Raw genomic sequence first — 21,588 nt, forward strand, 5'->3', positions numbered from 1 at the left:
CCTGTGTGTGGTACTTGTATTATTTGATAATTGAAGTTATCTGTAATTAGCATCAGTATGTTGTTGAGAATCGAATGTGAGTTTTTGTTAATACTTGTGTCATCCTGTGAAGTGTAGATATCTAATAGAGGATTAACTAACCATTCTCCTTTTCCTGTGTATGCACAGGTGGCTGAAGTTTGAGGAGGACGTGGAGGATGGTGGTGAGCGCTGGAGCAAGCCCTATGTGGCCACACTGTCCTTGCACAGCCTTTTTGAACTGCGCAGTTGCATCCTCAATGGTACTGTCTTACTGGATATGCGAGCCAACAGCATTGAGGAGATAGCAGGTGCGTTTCTGCATGTGCGTGTTTGCTAGATGGTGATGGTGATGATAATTATTACTCTGTTTGCTTCTTTATTCAGAGGTGCCTTTCTTTCAAGTGGCTTACAATATCAAGATAAATACGGTCGTGTTTGTAAGATCGCAGTCGTGTGATCCACATATAAAATAAAACGCAGTAAAGCCACCACATTTTAAATAAAGTATAATATTGCCCCTAGATCGCAGTTAACTTAAAATTAAGGGCTTCCCTTGCATAACCAGCAAAATTTTCATTGAATTACACTTCAAAATTCTATGCTTACTTTTTGAACAATCCAGAATCTCAGAACTGCTCTGAAAACCTTTAAAATCAAGGCTTAAGGCCAGTATAATGAAAATTACTTATACATGGCTTAGTTGTGAACTTTTTTCTACTCTTTTCCCCGCTTTCATGTCAACGGTTTATTTTTACAGTTTTTTCTTTCTGTTTTGTGGTATTCTGTTGTTCATGGTTGGCATGGTGGCAGACCAGGTGCCTCATAACTCATGAGCTGAGCTGTTCAGGCATTCAGATGGGTTCAATCTGTGTAGAGTTTGCCTGTTCTCCTCATGTTTGCGTGGGTTTATTCTCACAGTCTGAAGACCTGTATTTCGGGTGAACTATTCACTGTAACTTTCCCATAGTACAATACTATATGAGTGAATGAGTGCATGTGATTACCCTGCTACGAACTGGTACTCTGTCCTGGGTATACCCTGCCTTGTGCTTCTAGGACAGGCTCCAGACCAGTATAACCCTGTGCTGGATAAATGGATGAATAATGAGTATAATGATTGATGAACAAGGGATGAGTAATGAGTGATATGTTCATGGATATTTTGAGTGTGATATTGTGCATATTTTGGAGGAAGAAAATTCCAGACTTGGACAATGAATGAACCTGCCATACAGAATGTACGTATTATCAGATCCTAAAGTGGCCCTTCCAGACTAATGAAGGATACTTGTGCACATGTGCATCTTTACAGATATGGTGATTGACAGCATGGTTGCATCCGCGCAGCTGGATGAGGTGCTGCGGGAGAAGGTGCGGGAGGCCATGCTGAAGCGGCACCACCATCAGAGCGAGAAGAAACTGAGCAACCGCATTCCGCTGGTGCGCTCCATCGCCGACATAGGCAAGAAACATTCCGAGCCACATTTGCTTGAGCGCAACGGTGAGCACTGCTCCGATGCACGCCACACTCTTCTTCTTCAGTCCTTTTCATGGGTGGGGGGTGCCTTCTACAAGCCATCTGGAGGTCAGTGGCAGACACTTGAGCAGACACGGAAGCCCGTCTTCCAGACTAGAAGAAGAAGAGCAGACGCCTAACATGCAAAAAAGCATTGTGGCTGTTTCTTCTGTGGCTGCAGTGCAACTCTGCTTCTTTTTTCAGTGGGTGGCACTGCCATGCAATGGCATGACACCAGATCTAACTGACATGGCATTGTATGTCCTCCAGTGTGTTGTGCATGATTGTGCTATGAGATGAGCACCACTGTACTGTGCACCATGCCAGGAGATCGGTTTTGTCCAGCTCTGGAGTTTGTTGCATTCTGTTCAACAGTGTGCAGCACTGTACTGCTGTGCAGGCTAAATTGGTCATCTTTCGTGAAAAGTTGCGCGTTTGATTAAAAGTTGTGGTGAGGAAACATAAATACCGATCCTGTTATAGAACTTATCTGAGAAGGTAGTACATTTTTCAGTATTTAACATTTACCTTATATTTTCTTACTGTGCTTGATTTTTTCATTGAATTTATTAATATTGTGAAACACTGAAATTATTTCTTTGTAAAAATGTCTGAATTGTTTTTCCACTGCATGTTCTTTAATTGCTGTGGTGTAATGTAATAATTGCTTGACCCTGTCTGGGAATAACCACTTTATTAATAGTAACATTAATTAAGCATAACCATTAACTTGCCATGAAAAATTTGCCACAGGCATTGTTGTAAGTGTTGTGCAAGTCCCTAGTGTGGTTCTGCTGACACCCAATAGCCTCTTCACTTGTCAGTGTGTGATGTGGGGTGTCTATTTTTGTTATCTCACAAGCTCATTGGCCAGGTTGGTCACACCCTCTCACCTTCCCTGTCAATCACTTCTGTGTCTAACGCGAAAATCTCTCCTGCTTCTGGAGGGCTTCTTCCCTCACCTTTCCCAGCATGCTCTGGAACATTCTGTTTAAACAAATCATCTTGATTGTACTCCCATCGTCTTGTTTTCCTTTCTCCCCTGTTTGTTTCCTCCTGTTTGTCTCTCCCTTTGCCAGGGGAAGGCCTCTCCTCCTCCCGCCTCTCGCTCCTGAAACCGGGCATCTCCACCTCCAGCCTGTCGAGGCGCGAGTCCTTGGCGTCTATCCTCCTTAGCCACCTCCTGCCCAGCCCCTCCCCCTCTGTCAGCGCCACTCCCCAAAACACTCCGCCCTCTCCTCGCCGCTCTCCAGCCCCGCTCCACCGGCCCACCCCTCAGCTGGTGGTGTCCAATTACGAGCGGGAGGGCATCCCCGAAGTGGTGGTGTTCCCGCCTGAGGAGGACGAGCTGACGCCCCCAACCCCACCCGGGGGAGAGGAGGCAGGCCCCGTTGGCCCGGCGATGTCATGTTTGCTGACACCAGAAGGCAAATATCCGTGTCGCCTTCCTGTGGGAGACACCTGTGCTGACATACTGTCATTTCTGATTAACCACTGGGCCCATAAACACCCTCTTTAACCCACCTCCCCACGACTACCCCACCAGTCACCATTTGCTTGTTTGTTCAGCCTCCACCCCTTTTTGCAGGGCTCATTTTGCTGGCTAGCCTCTGCCCTCATCACTTTCTTCACATCTCTCTCTCACTCTCTCGCTCTCTGACGTGTGACTGCTTTATTTATTTACCAGAGCACCGTTATAAAAAGCTTATTGTTTGGCACCGGAATGGCAACAATCTCATTTTGAGCACTGAATGTATGTGTCTTTCCACTGTTGCTCAGATGAGCACAAAAGAGCTCATGCTTTCCTCCAACACATACTTCACATGTGGTATCGTTTTTACTGCACTGATTTCCCCACAGAAAGTTCGTAACGTGCACCACATACTCAGTCACTCAGTGCGTACGTAGACAACCTGCCGTGCGCTGTTCCTTTTCCCAGAGAAGGGGCAGATGTGCATGGATCCTGGTGCCTCTAATCTCTCACCTCACCTATTACATTACCTTTCTGTGTTTGTTTGTTTGTCCCTCTAATCTCTGTAATCTGAGAAATCTATTCTATTGTGTTTTTTCCATCATTAATCATGACGATGCCATGGAAGAAGCCTCTTTACGTGATTGTTCACGTTGTTTGCTGTGGACTCAGTGTTTCTATTTCTACATTATGTCTGTGTCTGCTGACCTCCAAGAAGAAACACTTTGAAGAAGAAACACTGGCCATGCAGGACGTCTGTTGCAGTTGATCTGTTCAGGACTTGGATATGAGGGGAAAATTTTTTTAAATGATTTGGCAAGAACATAGCAGAAGCAGGAACACTAGAGTGTGGTCAAGAACCTCATTGACTCCTTTCTGACCCCCTTCTACCCGTGTGGCCTACAGGTCCCGTGGTGCCTGCGTCCTCGGCCCCTGGCAACCTGGATAGCAGCAGGGCCAGCGAGAACAGGGTTTCTAAAGGAGGGGTGAGCAGGGAGAGCAGCACGGTGGACTTCAGCAAGGTATCGCTCCCCTGGACAGCTCCGGTTCTATGGGCATGAAAACTCCAGTCTGGCTTACTCTCACTGGGCGTGTGCTGACTCTTCTGAGTAGTGGACATCTGCGGCGGCTGATTTACTGTGATCTCAATATTAATGGAATATGAAGTTTTTACAGCTGGGTTATTTTCTGGTGCCTACAAACTAGGCGCAGCACTTGATCGCTGAGGATGTGGGCCGGTGTGCTGCCGCTCAAGAGTGCAAATAGGACCTAGAAGTGAGAAGATACATTAAGCTCTCAGGACATTTCTCAGTACTGACATTACAGCACAGTGTGTCTTCATCCTTTATTCTTCATCCTGCCCTGAACAAAAAAATGATTATTGTCATGTTAACCATCATTGTCATCACTACTGCAATGCTACTTATATAACAATGGTAGTCAAATAACACTAGAAGACAAGCAGACAAGGAGGATTTGTGATCATTCCAGTAATAAAGATGTCATTCTTATGGAAATCATGAAAAATGTGATGTCCAAAAGGAAGTGTAATGATTACATTGCCTCGTTTAGTAATTATACCCATTTGTCAGAGCAGGTTTGCTATGGTACGTGAGGTATACCTCAGCTTCTGAGATCTAATGGACCATCAGATAGACGAGCACTTTTTAAAGCAGTTACACTGATATTCAGCCTATGGCTTTTCAAAACCACACTGATTTTCATCAGTGCTATCTTCAGCTCAGCCCTTGGTTTCCAAAGCTTTGGTTCAGTACACTCTTCCTGCTATGTGTCTCTGTGGTTTCCCTGAACCCTGTTTCCATGAAGACATTTTCCATTGCTAGTTCCTATGCTTCTGTCTGTATGAGATCCTCCCTGTGGGTGAGTCTCAGTGATTCAACGTAGAAAGCTCAGCACAACCTTTTCTTTTTCTCTGTGGTTCTGTCTGTGTCCATTTGACCATATTCTCCTAACTCCAGGTAGACATGAACTTCATGAGGAAGATCCCTCCTGGAGCTGAGGCTTCCAATGTTCTGGTAGGCGAGGTGGACTTCTTGGAGCAACCTATTATTGCCTTCGTCAGACTGGCACCCGCAGTACTTCTAACAGGACTCACTGAGGTTCCTGTGCCAACCAGGTACGTCCCCCTGCCACTCTCACATCACACCAGGTACACCCCGCTGCAACACTCAGGCCACACAATGTGTGCCTCCTGTTCCAGCTGCCCAGTGCCCAAGAGATGACAGATTCCATCATTTAAATGAGACTATGCTTTGTAACTGAAACAGTGCAGACGTATTCATGTGTTGCACAAGCAAAAATAGCTATTTTCGCAATAAGTGTTCTCCTCCGGACAGGTTTTTGTTCTTGCTGCTGGGGCCGCAGGGCAAAGGGCCTCAGTACCATGAGATCGGCAGGTCCATAGCCACTCTGATGACTGATGAGGTGAGTGCAGCTGCGTGGTGCTGGTAATACACTGTGGGCCTTTCGAGAGAAGTCGCATTTGCTGCTCTTTTTTTTGTCCTTTTGGTTACCCATCTGTCCATCAGGAGCCTGTTTTTCACACACACACATACACACACACACACACACACACACACACACACACACACACACACACACACACACACACACACTAAAATTCACTCAAGCTGCAAATACGCAAATGTGTCTTTATGTTTATTTGTATTGAGATTGTAGAATTCAGTTAATACAACCTATGATTCCTAAAACTTTTTGGCAGATTTTCCACGATGTTGCATACAAGGCCAGAGACCGAACAGACCTTTTGTCTGGGATAGATGAGTTTCTAGACCAGGTGACCGTGTTACCCCCTGGAGAGTGGGACCCCACGATACGAATAGAGCCCCCAAAGAGCGTCCCCTCACAGGTAAGCACACTGTGTATAATGACTGCTGTACAATGTGTACAGAAAGACAGTACAGACTCCTTCAGTTGGTTTCACACATTTGCTGGCTATGAATGGTTTAATATTGCAATGGTTAGCTAGCATGTGAAGTAGTTAAGTCCATGATGTGGAATTATGAACTTTACCCTTGGCAAATCTGGCCATCTAATAATAGCCATTAAGACACATGCTAGCTACATTATGATTATGTAGACCAGTGTGTGTGTGTGTGTGTGTGTGTGTGTGTGTGTGTGTGTGTGTGTGTGTGTGTGTGTGTTCTGACAACATAGTAGCCCCTAGTGGACAGTAGCAGGAAATACATTTAAAATTTAAATTTGGTTCAAGGAGAAAATTTGGGCTTTAATAATACACACACACACACACACATTTTCAGAACCGCTTGTCCCTTACGGGGTCACGGGGAACCAGAGCCTACCCGGCAACACAGGGCGTAAGGCCGGAGGGGGAAGGGGACACACCCAGGACGGGACGCCAGTCCGCCACAAGGCACCCCAAGCGGGACTTGAACCCCAGACCCACCGAAGAGCAGGACTGCGGTCCAACCCACTGCGCCACCGCACCCCCTGCTTTAATAATAATAATAATAATAATAATAATAATAATAATAATAATAATAATAATAATAATAATAATAATAATAATAATAACACACACACTGGCTGAAACTGCTCCGGCAAACCGGAGCCTAACCTGGCAACACAGGGCGCAAGACTGGAGGGGGAGGGGTCACACCCAGGACATGATGCCAGTCTGTTGCAAGGCACCCTAAGCAGGACTCGAACCCCAAGCCCGCCAGAGAGTGCTACAAGCCCGCCAAGCCTGCTGCACCACCGCACCCCCCAATAATAATAAGCTGATCTGATGTGGAGAGGATGCTCATTTTGCAGCTTTTGATTTCTTTTATGTGTGTCTGGAAAGATGTAGCCAGTGGCAGAATGAGATACATGGTAAACACTAGGGAGAGATCAGGTAGTAAGGACAGAGACATTGCAATCTGCAGGTCAGGGTGAAAGAATATAACTAGTTCATAGCAACACTACATCCTTATGATTCGAGCGCCACAGGATATGTTGGGGTTTCTAAGGGTTGCAGCAGCATAGTGACTCCTGGAGGTCGTGGTAGGTATGACAGCGCAGTGATTCGTCTGTGTTTGGACTCTCAATTTCCAGATGAAGCGGAAGATGCCTCCTCTGGCCAATGGTTCACCTGCTGCAACTGAGGCAGAGAAGGAGGATGATCACCATGCCGGACCAGAGCTGCAGAGAACGGGGCGGTGAGTCAGATGCTCACGCTGGCATTCACAGACCTCCTTGGATCCCTGGTAACTTGGTTTTTGACAGCCATATTCAATATTAAAGACTTATATACTGCTGCTGCATTTGCTGGTTGCTCACTGTACTGCTCTTTTAAACAGGGAAATGTCAGAAATAAAGGTTTTTGATGCTAAAATAGTATTTTAAAAACAGATGCAAGGGAAGATTACACACACACACACACACATTTTCAGAACCGCTTGTCCCTTACGGGGTCATGGGGAACCGGAGCCTACCCGGCAACACAGGGCGTAAGGCCAGAGGGGGAAGGGGACACACCCAGGACGGGACACCAGTCCGCTGCAAGGCACCCCAAGCGGGACTTGAACCGCAGACCCCCCGGAGAGCAGGACTGCAGTCTAACCCACTGCGCCACCGCACCCCCTAGGGAAGATTATTATATTTAAAATATTATTTCAGTGATACTATAAGTCCTAATGTTACCAAAGTTCTAATTCAGTGCTGAATATGTATAAATGCCATTCATAAAATACCAGCATGATCACACTGTTGAAGTACATGTTCCATTGTTGATTACCGTGGAGTGCTTTAAAGGGGCTGTGGTGGATGACTCATCCAAACTGTGCCTCTCTAAAAGCATACGGTAGGATCGGGAACACAATGTTTATCCTCCACAGACAGTGTCAAGCATTATTTACAAGTGCCTGGTGCTCACCTCAGCTCCCGTCTATAAAAAATTACTTTGTGTAAGGGTTAGGACAAGGATGATGAGGGCAATGATGGTGGTAGTGGTGGTAGTGGTGGTAGAGTAAGGGACGGCCTCAGAAAAGGAAACAATAATGGCACCTCCCACATGATATAGGTGAACTGTAAGAACTCAGACCTCTTACTTTTGTAATACAGGTGTTCCTGACATAATGAAAATATGTTCATGAGGGCAAGTCTCCTAAAATGAACTCTTTATTAGCATTAATTTAATAGGAAAACAAATATGTAATATAAATACTTAAGTTTTGATGCTGGATAGTGAGGTTCAGAGAGGGAAAACTTTCACACGTATAGAAAACCATTTATTGTCAGTAAACGAAAGTCAGGGTTGTGTTCCTATGTCTCCGTCAGTCTCCCATCATAAAGACAGGTATTAAAATACTTGATGAAGCAGTATGTAATCGAGAGATTGTACCCCTGGAACTGCGTGGAGAGATGAGATGTTCTTATACTTTACACGCTGACTGTGCTCAGGACACCTACTTCTTAAAGAAAAAGCACAGCAAATTTTGTAGTAAGTTTTTCATACAGGGTAAAGTACTCACCCAAACAGCATTAATTCTGGGACACATTGAAATAGGTATTTAGACCCAGATCAGGCAGTCCAATCCTTTTTAGCCCTTCTAGTTAGTGGTAAATAGCTGGAATCTACCAGGAGTCTAACAAATACCTGAAACTAAAGATTACCAGCTAAAGGGGAAAAGGAGTATTCAGATGCCATACCAGAGACTTACAGAGATAAATTTTATAACCTAAAAGTGTAGTATAATAGAATATACACCATTAGTATACCATTAAGTGGTCCTCTTCTCCATACCATAAAGGCATTGATTAGATAGCTTCTCAGATCTCAAAGAGGAAATGGGTCATTTTTAGAAGTCCAGTCCTCCTCCAAGACAGTTGACAGTGATAATTATTCCAAAACTGATGCATTTCATCTGTGAAATCTTTCCATGTCATTTGTATTATCCAAATTCAGCTTTGCCTTCACACCAGCTAGCTTGTTCTAATACTCCTAGACTGATAGCTATTTACATTCTTGCTCTAAGTGCTTCTGATTTGGATTTTTTTGTGCTCTCCTCTTACAGCTTTCTCTCATAGGAAGTTACGTGACATTATTTAGCAGGCACTTTTCTCCAAAGCGAATTATGCCATTAAGCTACTTACAATTATTTACCCATTTGTATAGGTGGGTAATTTTAAGTGGAACAATGTCAGGGTAAGTACCTTGCTCAAGCATACTAGGGCTGGAAGTGAGACTCAAACATGTGACATTCGGGTCCAAAGCTAGCATCTCTACCCACTACAATACCAGTTGCACCGTAGGGTGGTCAGTAACACCACCCTGTAATGTTGCTTGTGCTCCAATCCCAAGTAGCAGCAGCTGAAACTCTTGAATGCTCATGAACTTGACATTTCTTGGATTTTTTTAAAAGAAAAGTATTGTTTTGGAACTGTGTTCTTAAGAAACACTCCCTACTAATGTGTTGTAGTAGCATAGAGCTCCTGTTTCACTGTGTACATCTTTTCCAGGGTCTTTGGCGGCCTGGTGATGGACGTGAAGCGCAAGGCCCCATTTTACTGGAGCGACCTGCGCGATGCCCTCAGCCTGCAGTGCCTGGCCTCAGTCCTCTTCCTCTACTGCGCCTGCATGTCCCCTGTGATCACTTTTGGGGGGCTGCTTGGGGAGGCCACCAAGGGCAACATTGTGAGCACAGCCTATCTGAGGCAGAACAGAAAACGTTGCTAATGTTTTAGTTGGTCATGGGGAAACAGCAAGGAAACATTTCATAAACTTTTCAGCCTGTCAGTCAGGCATCTTCAAACTGCAGAAAAGTTTCAGCGCTGACTTCATCACCAGTGGTATATTTTGTTAATGTTTTTTAGTGATATGAGCAGGGAATGTTGCTAGTTGCTCCATACAGTTAAAAGCAGCTGAAAAACTGAATTTGTAGTTGATTTGCTAGAGCAATGGTGGCTTTGAGGTAGATGATACTGGAATTTTCTCCCTTTCCTCACTCTCCCCCCCTCCTTCTCTGCCCTGCCCCTGACAGAGTGCCATTGAGTCCTTGTTTGGGGCATCACTCACGGGCGTGGCCTTCTCCCTGTTTGCCGGACAGCCCCTCACCATCCTGGGCAGTACTGGGCCCGTCCTGGTCTTCGAGAAGATCCTCTTCAAGTTCTGCAAGTAAGGCTCTTTATTTTACTGCTGTTCCCTTTCTTCTTCTGCCCTTAAAATAGTCTGCAGTGTCAATACATAAAATACAACAGTAAAAAGGAAATAAAATAGAAGTAATTAAAAATAAAAGGAGAAAATAAATTCCTTCTGAACTCAGAATAATCAATTTTAGATAGTTGATTTTAATTTGTTTAATTTACTATGAAATAACAAAGAATGAATGGGCTACATGAACTGAACATTGCATGGAGAGAGCTTGTCTAAGAAGAGCAATCACTAATCATGTGTTAAATGTTTAATGTCCAACTTTGCTATGAAAAGGAATTCCAGAAGTAGACCTGTTACAATGACATTATGATGCTGAATGGTTTTCATTCCACCTGAGCCCTTATGTAAGGGGGTTATTGTTGTAATTTTGCCATTTCAAGTGCCACGTTTTCTCAGTATTGAGGTCAATGATGTGGACTTTATTATGGAAAGATGATAAGATTAACCCATTTTCAAATGAATGGTCATCTTTGCACAGAGACTATGGCATGTCCTACCTGTCCTTGCGCACCAGCATTGGCCTGTGGACTGCGTTCCTCTGCTTAGTGCTGGTGGCAACGGATGCCAGCTCGCTTGTTTGCTACATCACTCGCTTTACTGAGGAGGCTTTTGCTGCCCTCATCTGCATCATCTTCATCTATGAGGCGCTGGAGAAGCTCTTCCACTTGGGCGAGATGTTCCCTGTCAACATGCACAACAACTTGGACAACCTCACCCTCTACACGTGCGTGAGCAAAACGCCATGCTGGGCAGGAGGGGTGTACTGTAGACAGTGTAAGAGCTATTCAGCCCCCTTTACAGATGGATGTGTGGGCTCTTCTTTGACTTGACTCCTTTTTTGGAGCGCTGATCCATTAACGTCACTGAGCACTGAGGTTATAGGTGGACTTACTGTATTTGTGAAGATGAGTGCTGTGGGCTAAGTGAAGTCAGTATGGTGGAAGATCACAATGACTTGGTAAAGCTGTTCGGTTTCTCTCCTGTCCCTCTTATTCTCCCAGGTGTCAGTGCTCACCACCAGCCAACACTTCTGTTCAAGCTCTGCAGTTCTGGAACCAGACAGGTCTGATGCCTTCCTCCATCCCCTGGAGTGAGCTGAATGTATCAGTGAGTGAATGTTTTGCAAGTTTGTTCATACACACAACACATTCACTCACTCACTCACTAGCTCACTCACACACTGTTAATCCTCTCAATTTTTCTCTGTGCAGATGTGCCGACAGCTCCATGGAGAGTTTGTTGGTCCTGCTTGTGGACCCCACGGCCCATTTATCCCCGATGTGCTCTTTTGGTCCATCATCCTCTTCTTCACCACCTTCTTCCTCTCATCTTTTCTGAAGCAGTTCAAGACAGAACGCTACTTCCCCACTAAGGTGGCCATCACTTTCAGTTCAGCCTCCACAGTCACCTCCACACAGTGTTGGCTGTACAGTGTTTAATGTCCTACCCGCTTGTGTCTCTGCTGTGGAATCAATGCATGTTGCAGGTGCGCTCTACCATCAGTGACTTTGCTGTATTCCTCACCATAATGATCATGGTGCTCGTGGACTACCTGGTGGGCATTCCCAGTCCAAAACTCCATGTACCTGACCGCTTTGAGGTAGGACTCTTCCTCCACAAGAGACAGTTTCCCATGGATAGTGTGCTTTGGAAGAAAAATTTAAGTTTTAACTTTTGTCTAAAAATATGTTAACTACAATGACATTGATTTAATGTATTGTTTTTGTATTGGTCTTATGCGCAAAACATGATTGAAACATCATAGATGAGTTCTCAGCTTGTGCACTTGGTTTAGTGGAATCTATGAATCCCACTGAAGACTCAGGAAATAATCTCAGCCCTTAAAACCAGTGTGCGTATGTAGATACCTGGGCTCATGGATTTGTCCCTTATATTTACATTTCTGGGGAGATAGGGCCCATGAGTAAAGGCGATGTCATGCTGTGCTCTTCAGCCCACCTCCAAGCACCGGGGTTGGTTTATTGACCCATTGGGTAGGAACCCCTGGTGGACCATGCTGGTTGCAGCCATACCTGCCATGCTGTGTACCATCCTCATCTTCATGGACCAGCAGATCACAGCTGTCATCATCAACCGTAAAGAGCACAAACTCAAGGTAAGGCCCTCTTCCTGAGGCAGTTTAGTCCACATCACAGCCACATCCATCCTGACTTCCTGAATCCTTTCTGTGTTTGCAGTGTTTGAAATAGTCAAAAAGACTTTAGAATCTGCAGCTACTGCTCCCTTTACTTGAAGAGTGTGATTTTTCTTGGCACAATCTTCAGCTCTTTTTTTTTTTGAGGTCTCCTAGCCTTTATCTCATGAGTTGTGCCAAATTTCCACACCACTCCTGTTTCCATCCTGCAGAAAGGCTGCGGGTACCATCTGGACCTGCTGGTGGTGTCAGTGATGCTGGGCGTGTGCTCGGTCATGGGCCTGCCCTGGTTCGTGGCCGCCACTGTGCTCTCCATCTCCCACGTCAACAGTCTAAAGGTGGAGTCGGAGTGTTCGGCCCCTGGGGAGCAGCCCAAGTTCCTGGGCATCCGTGAGCAGAGGGTCACTGGCCTCTTGATTTTCGTCCTTATGGGTCTGTCTGTCTTCATGACATCTGTGCTTAAGGTGAGAAGACCTCTTGACATACAAGCTGGATAAGGAAATCACGTTTTGGAAATTGGTTTTTGACCGCTGCCGTTCATATGTTTGGTTCAGTTTGTGATATTTTTTCCATTAGTAAAACATCACTGGTATATTTTCAATCCACTGGAACATTTAGGTTTGTACACTGTTATTGAAAACACGATAGCAGAAAGTTAGAATATCAAAGGCCTGTATGATGAAATGTTTGAAACCTCTTTTATTTGCTGTCTTTTGTTTATTCCTCAGTTCATTCCCATGCCTGTTCTCTATGGAGTCTTTCTCTACATGGGAGTGTCTTCACTGAAAGGCATTCAGGTAAATATCTGCCTTCCCCAGGCCCTGTGGTTAAAATGTGTATATGAGTGTTGCAATTTTTCATAATGGTGCTCTTGCCACAGCTGAAGCTGGACTTTAAGACTGTCACTATAGTAAAAATGGTGTGGCCCTGTCTGCTTTGTTTTTTTATGGTGTAGGAGAGTTTTGCGTTTTGCTTCTGCCTGTAACCATCACATGCTCGGACTCACTGTTTCATTTTTTTCCTGTCCATACAGTTCTTTGACCGGATTAAGCTGTTTGGCATGCCAGCCAAGCACCAGCCAGACCTGATCTATCTGCGCTACGTGCCTCTGTGGAAGGTTCACATCTTTACCATCATCCAGCTCACCTGCCTGGTGCTCCTCTGGGTCATCAAGGCTTCGGCCGCTGCTGTAGTTTTCCCTATGATGGTAAAACTGCTGACGTCACAAGCGTGGAACCTGACCCTTGACTGCTCTTGCAGCCCTTCCCTCATTAACTTTGAACGGCTGGAAGCTGTATTTTCTTCGTCCGTTTTGAGACTTTTTTAACTTAACACATTTAAATAGTAATAACAATACAGTTGGGGGATGTGGTGGCGCAGTGGGTTTAACCGGGGCCTGCTCTCTGGCAAGTCTGGGGTTTGATTCCTGCATAGGGTGCCTTACAATGGACTGGCACCCCATCCTGGGTGTGTCCCCTCTCCCTCCAGCTTTGTGCCCTGTGTTGCCAGGTTAGGCTCTGGTTTGATGCGACCCCCACTTGGGACAAGTAGTTTCAGACAGTGTGTGTAATGATACAGTTCATCTTTGGATGATCAGTCAATGGGAGGGAACGGGGTCTGGTTATGCAATTGATCCATCATTTCATTTATGTGATTTTTTTAAATGAGTGATCTCAATGAGAGGAAGGAGGCTGGTGTAAAGAGTACTGGAAGATTCCTTTAAATTCTGCATTTCCACAAAAATATTTTTATGTTTTCACTTGAGTTGTATGCTTGAAAATGACTTTAAATATATAAATTAACAGATTTTTTTAACAACTTCATTTTGCCCAATATCCTGCTTTTCAGGAGAAAAATATGCCGTTGATCATGATGCTATGGTGGAACATGGCATAGCATTTACAGATCTACCTTAACAAATCTGTTTTCATAATAAAATATTTTATTATTAAAAGTGTTATGCTACCAAATCACTTTAAACATTGAAATTATGTTTGTTCTATTTTGAATTATTTGTGTTGCACTTTGCCTGTTTTTACCAGCCTTTTTAAAATAAAAATTATAATGTCCTTCTCTCACTCCTTCCTCAGGTGTTGGCCCTGGTCTTTATCCGCAAGCTGCTGGACTTCATCTTCACCAGCAGGGAACTCAGCTGGCTGGACGACCTGATGCCAGAAAGCAAGAAGAAGAAGGAAGATGACAAGAAAAAGAAGGAGAAAGAGGTAGAACTCTCAAGCCAATCCTCTCTTGGGGAGAATTGCTTTCACAGACACTGAGGTCTCGAAGCTGCTGTCCTCTTGCAGGAAGCTCAGCGCTCACTGCAGGTAGCAGAGGTTGAGGCGGATGCTGAGGCTGCAAGTAGCTCCTATGCCAGCAGCAACCTGTTAAAGATCCCAGTGGACAAACTGCACAGCAGGTCAGTCATGCAGTGCAGTAAATGTGGTGGACACAAGTTGTACAGGTCATTTTTTTCTCTTTTCTTGTGCTTTTCATACAGTTTACTTTGTAGGTTTTTTCTTTTCACATTGTACTTTTCCTCAGGAACTCTCAGGATTGTGTAATCACATTGCTCCTGGTTCCAAAGCTGAATATTTGGTATATTTATCTCACACAGATCATACAGAGTATTCTCACACTCCTCCTCCATGGAAGAGGACTCTGTAGGGGTCGGTTTGTCTTCCAATAAGAAGCCTGCTTTGAATCTTAATTTGTGTTTAATGCTGTGTTTAACACAACTTATTTCCACTTAGAGAAATGATGCCACTGAGGCGCATGGCTTAAGAAACATAACAGGAGTATAAATGAGCATTCATACAGTCATACTTCATACATTTCCCACCGAAGGCTGAGTTGTGGCTGTGAGCTTCGCCTTGTGCCCTGGATGCTGTCAGAGGGAACAGTGCTGTAACTTTTCTTTATTGTTAGAAAGAGTGGCCTGTATGTGCTGCTCCTGTCACTGCATTCTGTCAGGCCTGCATGTGTTTGTGTGTTTGTCCAGCTCCGTCTTAAACATTTCTGCGAAAATGACCAAAACCACGGCATGGTGGGAGCTCCTCATGAATTCTAATAAGGCGACGTGTATGAAAAACAGCAGAAGGTCGCTGTGGCTCTTCGTGCTCACCCTCACCTAGGCCTCAGAGGTCATCCTGCGCTGGTTACAGCCTTCAGGATACACCAACACACAGCACTCACCCATACTACGTGAAAACCAGCACCGTGGCCTTCAGTGCCACAACGCCGACGTCAACAGCTTCAAAGACATCATGAACAAGCCCACCTTCTGTGTGCAGCTTGTTATGAAGAATTCCTCAGTATTTACACCAGCTGTGACATTTGGAGACAGTCCCACTTGTAAAATTGCAGTTAAATATTTGTTCTGATTTGTTAGGACACCGTCTCTGTGTATGTGTGTCAGTGACTCAGTGTATCAGTTATGATTGTGTGTGGAAGCCCACACTTTGACCCACAGTGGACACTTTGTTTCGAAACTTCAGGTGAAGTGTAAAAAAAACACAACAAACTTTACATCATGAGTCTGCATCCCTGACTAGGTTATACCACTAACTGGCCATATTGGACTGGATTTAGATTTTTATGACGTAGTTGACATAGTTTGCTGGTCCATCTGTGCATGTTGGACTGTCTCTGTACCTGTGTTCTTGTGTTGGCCAGTCATGGCCAGTGCTGCCTCTGCACTACAGTGAATGACACCTTCTTTCTTTCTTTCTTTCTTTCTTTCTTTCTTTCTTTCTTTCTTTCTTTCTCTCCATGTCTCTATTGCAGTCAAGAGAAGGTGGCATGTGTTAGGATCACTGTGGAGGAAGAGTGGGGGCGGGGCGTGCAGGCAGAGACAGCGCTTTGAGGAGGAGTGCCTCCTTGTTCCATGAACATCAGTTGGAAGAGCTGCCGCCTCGCCCTGGTGCTCCAGGGCAGCCAGTGGTCTTCTGACAGTGGTGGAGTGCAGGGCTGGGTGTGTGTGCCGCCACCCTGACCCCCCTTTTGCAGAAGGCACAACCTGGAGCCATCAGTATTGATCAAGGCCGTTGGCCTGCTCTGCACACAGCCAGCAAGAAGCCAACGTGCACCATGCCAAAGGAAGGGGCAACGTTGTCAAGGTGCAGCCTTTCTCAGATATTCCCGAATCGTTGTCGTTTTAGTCTGCTGTCATCTACTGATGTCATAATTCCAAGTGCAACACGCCCGTCTGACTGAAATGAGGCGTGCGTCACCCGACACTCACTGTACACTATTAGTCCTGCTAGAAGAAACAGTCATTTCAGTGAGTGACTCCTTCTTCCTGAATCACAAAATGTAACTTCAGGTTATACAAGCACAACACAAGTTATTTAATTTCTTTTGCTTCATGTACCCATAAGCAAAGCCATAAGTGGATCACATGAGCAGTTCTCTGTTGTGACATTTGTGCATATATTTTGGAGTTTGTCAGTCCTGTTCAGTGTTCATTGCAGCCTGGGCGCTAGACTGCGTCAATAGCCACTGTCCGTTATAGTTCAGTGGTCAGCAGTAGCCGTTACAATCCAACTGATGACACCAGCTAAAAGGTTTGCTGTTGAGAAAAACAAAAAAAAAAGAAAGATTTTAATGTGGTTTACATGTGTTAACATTCACTGTATTGGGAGAATAGATTGTTTGGATTTTAAAAATTTGTTCTGTAGTTCATTTTATTTATTTCAATTAGAACGTTCTTAAAAGCCATGTGGTTTAGGAAACGGGAGACAACATTGTCAGTAAGTTCGTATGAACTAATTTCAGACACTTGGTCTGTTAGTCATTATGTCAATGGGACAGACAATATATTTAATGTTTAATAAAGTCAGTTTAATAGGCCATATATGGTATAGTTTGCTATCATGTTATGGGATATATAATAAACTATTAAAGTACCCATTAGAAATCTCAGGAATCAGTATTGACAGTTCATTGACTTGGGTTCACAAGATGTTTATAGTTGATGTCATCTTTCCTTCTGATTTAAATGGATTCACAGTGAAGAATGTCTGATGTCATTCCATTTGCTTTTTACTTTAAAAAACAGTTACTGTAAAAATGAATATACTGCAATCACTCAGGATGTTTCAGACAGTTGAGTGATGCTCTTTTGAAGATAGAAACATTTTCTGGTTTTTTGTTTTATGTGCAGCTTGTTTCTAAGAGTCTGTAGTGGAGCTGTGACCTTTGTTTATACACCCAGCTTTCAGCAGAATGCACCTAAATGCAAAAGGAGTGTGGAACCATCTTAATTCAGCTCACTTCCACACTGTTTACAACCCGTGTCTCATGTCACTGGGTTTTGGTGATCAACAAGACGGTGACTGTTGCACACATTTATGGGCGAACCAGTCAACGGCCGAGATTAAGAAGGAACATGTGGGGACATTAAAATAAAAAGTCTTACAACCTATTTATTTATAGCTATGTTAGAGATTTTTACAGAATGGAAGACACAGTTGGACTGAAGAATGTCGGTACAAGTAAACTTTCATTAGTTTTGAGTTTTAAGTTACGAGCAATGAATGAATTACAGACTGCAAGTCCCAGTTGTGTTCATAGGATGAACTGACTGGCGTTGTCCTGCAGTGTAGTCCATTAATGCATTTTTGTCTTTGAAATTGGCATAATTCCTTCAGAATATTTTATAGTGTAGAAACCGTTTGAACACCTATTTTCATTTCTGAACAATAATATCCTCTGAAAATGAACTATAAATAGTTCAGTGAAGTGTGAAAACTGGTGCAGTATTTGGGTAGTTACTAAATTTGACTAGTGTGTGTGTTGCTCTGTGGTTACTGCTCAAGCCATGTCAGTTCTGTCAGTGAGTCACTCAACACATGTGTTCAGCCTCCGGGTACACTGATGTCTCCTGGAGCTCCACAGAGACACGGAAGTTTGCCCCAGGATTTGCAAGAGGAACTTTCTTCTTACATGTGTCAAACCAAGTTGTCGGAAAACACACAGTGCCGTGGAGTCAACACTAATAATCACGCGTGTCAATAAAGCTGCCCAATATGTTTTCTGATCCTTCAGACGGTGCCCTGTGGGCTCAGTGCCTTTATCCTGGAACCTAAACACAGAAGGGATGAAGCTGTAACACCATATGACAGATCCATTGAAACCATATTTCAGTTTCAGTCCCTTCAAAAGGCGTTTCACAAAGACGGTCAAAAGAAAGCTGACTGAGTCCATGTACAGTGGGCGGGTTCTCTCGGCTCACTGCTATACAGCTACCTTTAATTTATTTAAACATGACTAACTTTTACAGATTAAACAACATCAGACTGAAATGGTGGAAATTATCTGCTCAACTTAATTACTGAAAGAAGTGTGAAGTGATGTGCTGTTACTTGGTCTTGAGCCACAGATCACGGATTAATTGAAATTCTGGCGGAAGAACATATTCCCGGCTAGAGTTCATCTGCAAAGAATGGCTTATGAAAAACATTCAGCTGAATACTTTAAAAATATCACAGGTTTGGACATACATATATATACACAGGAGCCTTAACGATAAATAAATATAAAAACATAAAAAAAAAATTGGCTAAACTCCTTATTGTCTGCACAATAAACAGGTGTAAAAACCAGATCTCACTATATGTGGCGCCATTTGTAGGCTGGATGTGACCAGGAGAACTGGGCTCCAGAGCTTCAAATAAAACACGTATCAATCTAATAATCTAATATAAACACACACACACACACACACACACACATTTCCCCCCATACTGGTGACATCACTGTGACGGGCACTGAAGCGTTTGCTGCAGTGTGCCAAGGCTGGCAGTTTCCTAAAAATCAACCTCATCTTCCCAAGCTCCCAGTCTTCTTTGATCTCTAATGGTGGTTATTCAGAAATTGAATGTCAAACACAGTACAGTGGCTCTTACACTTAGCTAAAATTTAATTTAAAAATAAATACAATTTCTCTACAGGGGGCACGGTGATGCAATGGGTTGGACCGGGTCCTGCTCTCTGGTGGGTCTGGGGTTTGAGTCCTGCTTGGGGTGCCTTGCAACAGACTGGCGTCCTGTCCTGGGTGTGTCCCCTCCCCCTCCGGTCTTACGCCCTGTGTTGCCGGGTTAGGCTCCGGTTCCCCGCAGCCCCGAATGGGACGAGCTGTTCAGACTCTGTGTGTGTGTATACAATTTCTCTTGTTGTCTTGTCTTTAGGTTAAATATTCTATGTGTGTGAACTAAGTTTATATACACATGTAAATCCCTTGCTAACTAATGGAAAGTAGAACTGAACTGGAATTGGCTACCACACATTTCCAAGTTTTGCTTCCAACTTTCCGTGAGGGTAAAAAAAAATACCCAGAACCCTCCAGGACAAAGTGCTCTGCACGGAACCAGACTTCAGCTGTTTTTTGACTATATAGGGTAAAAAACTATGTTGTTCCCCCATGAAGACGTAACATGACAAATATGAACTGGAATAACAGATTCCAAAGCACTTTAGTGAACCATAAATTAATTATTAGCATATTTGAAGAAAGAGCCTTTGCTCGCAGTATCGCGGTTCTAAGAGGGCTGAGAAATGCTGTGTGTACCAAGACCACGGCAGCCCATGTTATATTTAGAGCTGGAACAGGAGGGTGGAGAGATGGTTTCAGAGATCAGCTGCCTGTTGACAGCAACACCTCGTTCATATAGTTGGCTGTACTGAGCAGCCTGGAAACCCCAGCCCTTAGCGTGTAGCATGTTACCCATCCTGTGTTCCTCTTAAGTGGCTCAAGAGAAAGATGCCCTGGAATGCGACAAATCATGGTGGCAATCTTGCATAAGGGAATATGCTGCAACTGAAACTAAATGTATCAATATGGTCACCTCCATTGTTCGGTCTCCCAGTTTTTCATGTATCTGGTCTGAATTGATTAATGCTACTTATCATTAATTGGTCCAGATTGTGAAATCTAGTCAGCTGTATCAGGTTCAGGTCTCCAATATTCAGTCCAGCACATAAACTGGGACATATTATGCCAAGCAGCTGTGAGAGACTGAGAGACGCAGTGTATTGTGGGAACTGCGTACCAATGCTCTCAGCCTTCATCTTACTCAGGTCAGTATTTATTATTAGAGAAAAAAAATTAAGAACTTTTTTTTTTTTCCTCTACTCCAAATGTAGACAAATAAAAGGGTGAGGCAGCTTTTTTTTATATTGAGGCCCATGTTTGCTAACATCCACACAGGATTCAAGACTTTAAAACTCTGTAAAGAAAGTAAAATGTAAATTTAAATGTGTTACACTAATTGTGATTTTGGGGTGAATTTGAGATGGGTTTGGAATGAATTGGAATTTTTCCCTATAAACAGTAATGGAATAAGTAATTGCATTATATGGATTTTCAATGTTCGGCCCATTTTCAGGAAAAATTAGGACTGATTGTCGGTGAATGAATGTCTTGGGTATACTAGTGCCAGCCAGCTATCTACCAGTTGAGAGGAACACAGGATGGGCTACCTGCCACATGCTATGGTGTGGGGGACTCCAGGCTGCCGAGTACAGCCGTTGGGTATATGAAAATGTGCAGAAATTACATCTACGTAATAACATGTAGAAGCTATAACGTATCATGCACATGAGCTGTGGACAGTTCACGTCAGAATGCTGTGTGGAAGACAATGATGCCTGCATCAGTGCGTGTTGTATCTGTTCCAAACCTGTTGTTCAGTGTTCTCCGGGGGGGGCCTGGAGCTCTGCGCTCTCTCCTGTCCTGGATAAACAATTTTGGACAAGGACACATTGAACTAAAGCAGTTCAGAGTGGAATGTCACTGTGCTCTCACACAGAGCTCTGCTGGATGGGCTGGATTACACATTCGTAACTAGTGCTTGACCTCTGTGCGCTATAAGGAGACCTCTCTGTTCTTAATGTTGCCGCTCAAACTCAGCCGGCTCATAATATAACTGTTTATGAAGCAATAATAAAACAGAGATAACCACCTAACGTTTTGTTACATCTTTTAACCAATTTCATTCCTACTCATTGGCACAACTTATACACTTCTTCTTGGAGTTTATGGTCCATAGACCTCATTTACCTGAAATGGTGTGTGTGTGAAGTCCTGAACCTCACGTTTGATACTCTGCCCTTTCACTTAATCAAAACACGGAAAATTCAGTGGTGATTAGCATTATGTTCAGATGGCTGGTGAGGAGGATTTCATGAATTCAGATGAAAGAAACCACATTTATGAAAGATAAAAAGTT

General features: G+C 43.9%; 1 protein-coding gene across 5 annotated transcripts in view; it reads left to right on the forward strand.

Annotated features, from left to right (window-relative positions):
- Positions 1-17,277, forward strand: part of LOC108942510 (sodium bicarbonate cotransporter 3-like) — a 43,570-nt gene extending 26,293 nt beyond the window's left edge. For 3 of the 5 annotated variants that reach the window (XM_018765915.2, XM_018765912.2, XM_018765916.2), the window contains exons 5-25: positions 169-329; positions 1,334-1,522; positions 2,617-2,964; positions 3,915-4,030; positions 4,988-5,145; positions 5,366-5,453; positions 5,752-5,898; positions 7,107-7,210; positions 9,513-9,687; positions 10,034-10,167; positions 10,685-10,930; positions 11,208-11,313; positions 11,418-11,579; positions 11,693-11,806; positions 12,161-12,322; positions 12,574-12,825; positions 13,090-13,158; positions 13,395-13,568; positions 14,452-14,583; positions 14,665-14,777; positions 16,145-17,277. In XM_018765915.2, the coding sequence (XP_018621431.1) occupies positions 169-329; positions 1,334-1,522; positions 2,617-2,964; positions 3,915-4,030; positions 4,988-5,145; positions 5,366-5,453; positions 5,752-5,898; positions 7,107-7,210; positions 9,513-9,687; positions 10,034-10,167; positions 10,685-10,930; positions 11,208-11,313; positions 11,418-11,579; positions 11,693-11,806; positions 12,161-12,322; positions 12,574-12,825; positions 13,090-13,158; positions 13,395-13,568; positions 14,452-14,583; positions 14,665-14,777; positions 16,145-16,223 (3,229 nt within the window). In that variant the 3' untranslated portion in view covers positions 16,224-17,277. Of the gene's footprint in view, positions 1-168; positions 330-1,333; positions 1,523-2,616; positions 2,965-3,914; positions 4,031-4,987; positions 5,146-5,365; positions 5,454-5,751; positions 5,899-7,106; positions 7,211-9,512; positions 9,688-10,033; positions 10,168-10,684; positions 10,931-11,207; positions 11,314-11,417; positions 11,580-11,692; positions 11,807-12,160; positions 12,323-12,573; positions 12,826-13,089; positions 13,159-13,394; positions 13,569-14,451; positions 14,584-14,664; positions 14,778-14,975; positions 15,028-16,144 lie in introns of all 5 variants that reach the window. The other 2 variants (XM_018765913.2, XM_018765917.2) reach the window with 2 other exon arrangements.
- Positions 17,278-21,588: the final 4,311 nt, after the last annotated feature.

This window comes from Scleropages formosus, chromosome 23 (assembly GCF_900964775.1).
Source record: "Scleropages formosus chromosome 23, fSclFor1.1, whole genome shotgun sequence".
In the NCBI taxonomy this organism is placed as follows: Eukaryota; Metazoa; Chordata; class Actinopteri; order Osteoglossiformes; family Osteoglossidae; genus Scleropages; species Scleropages formosus.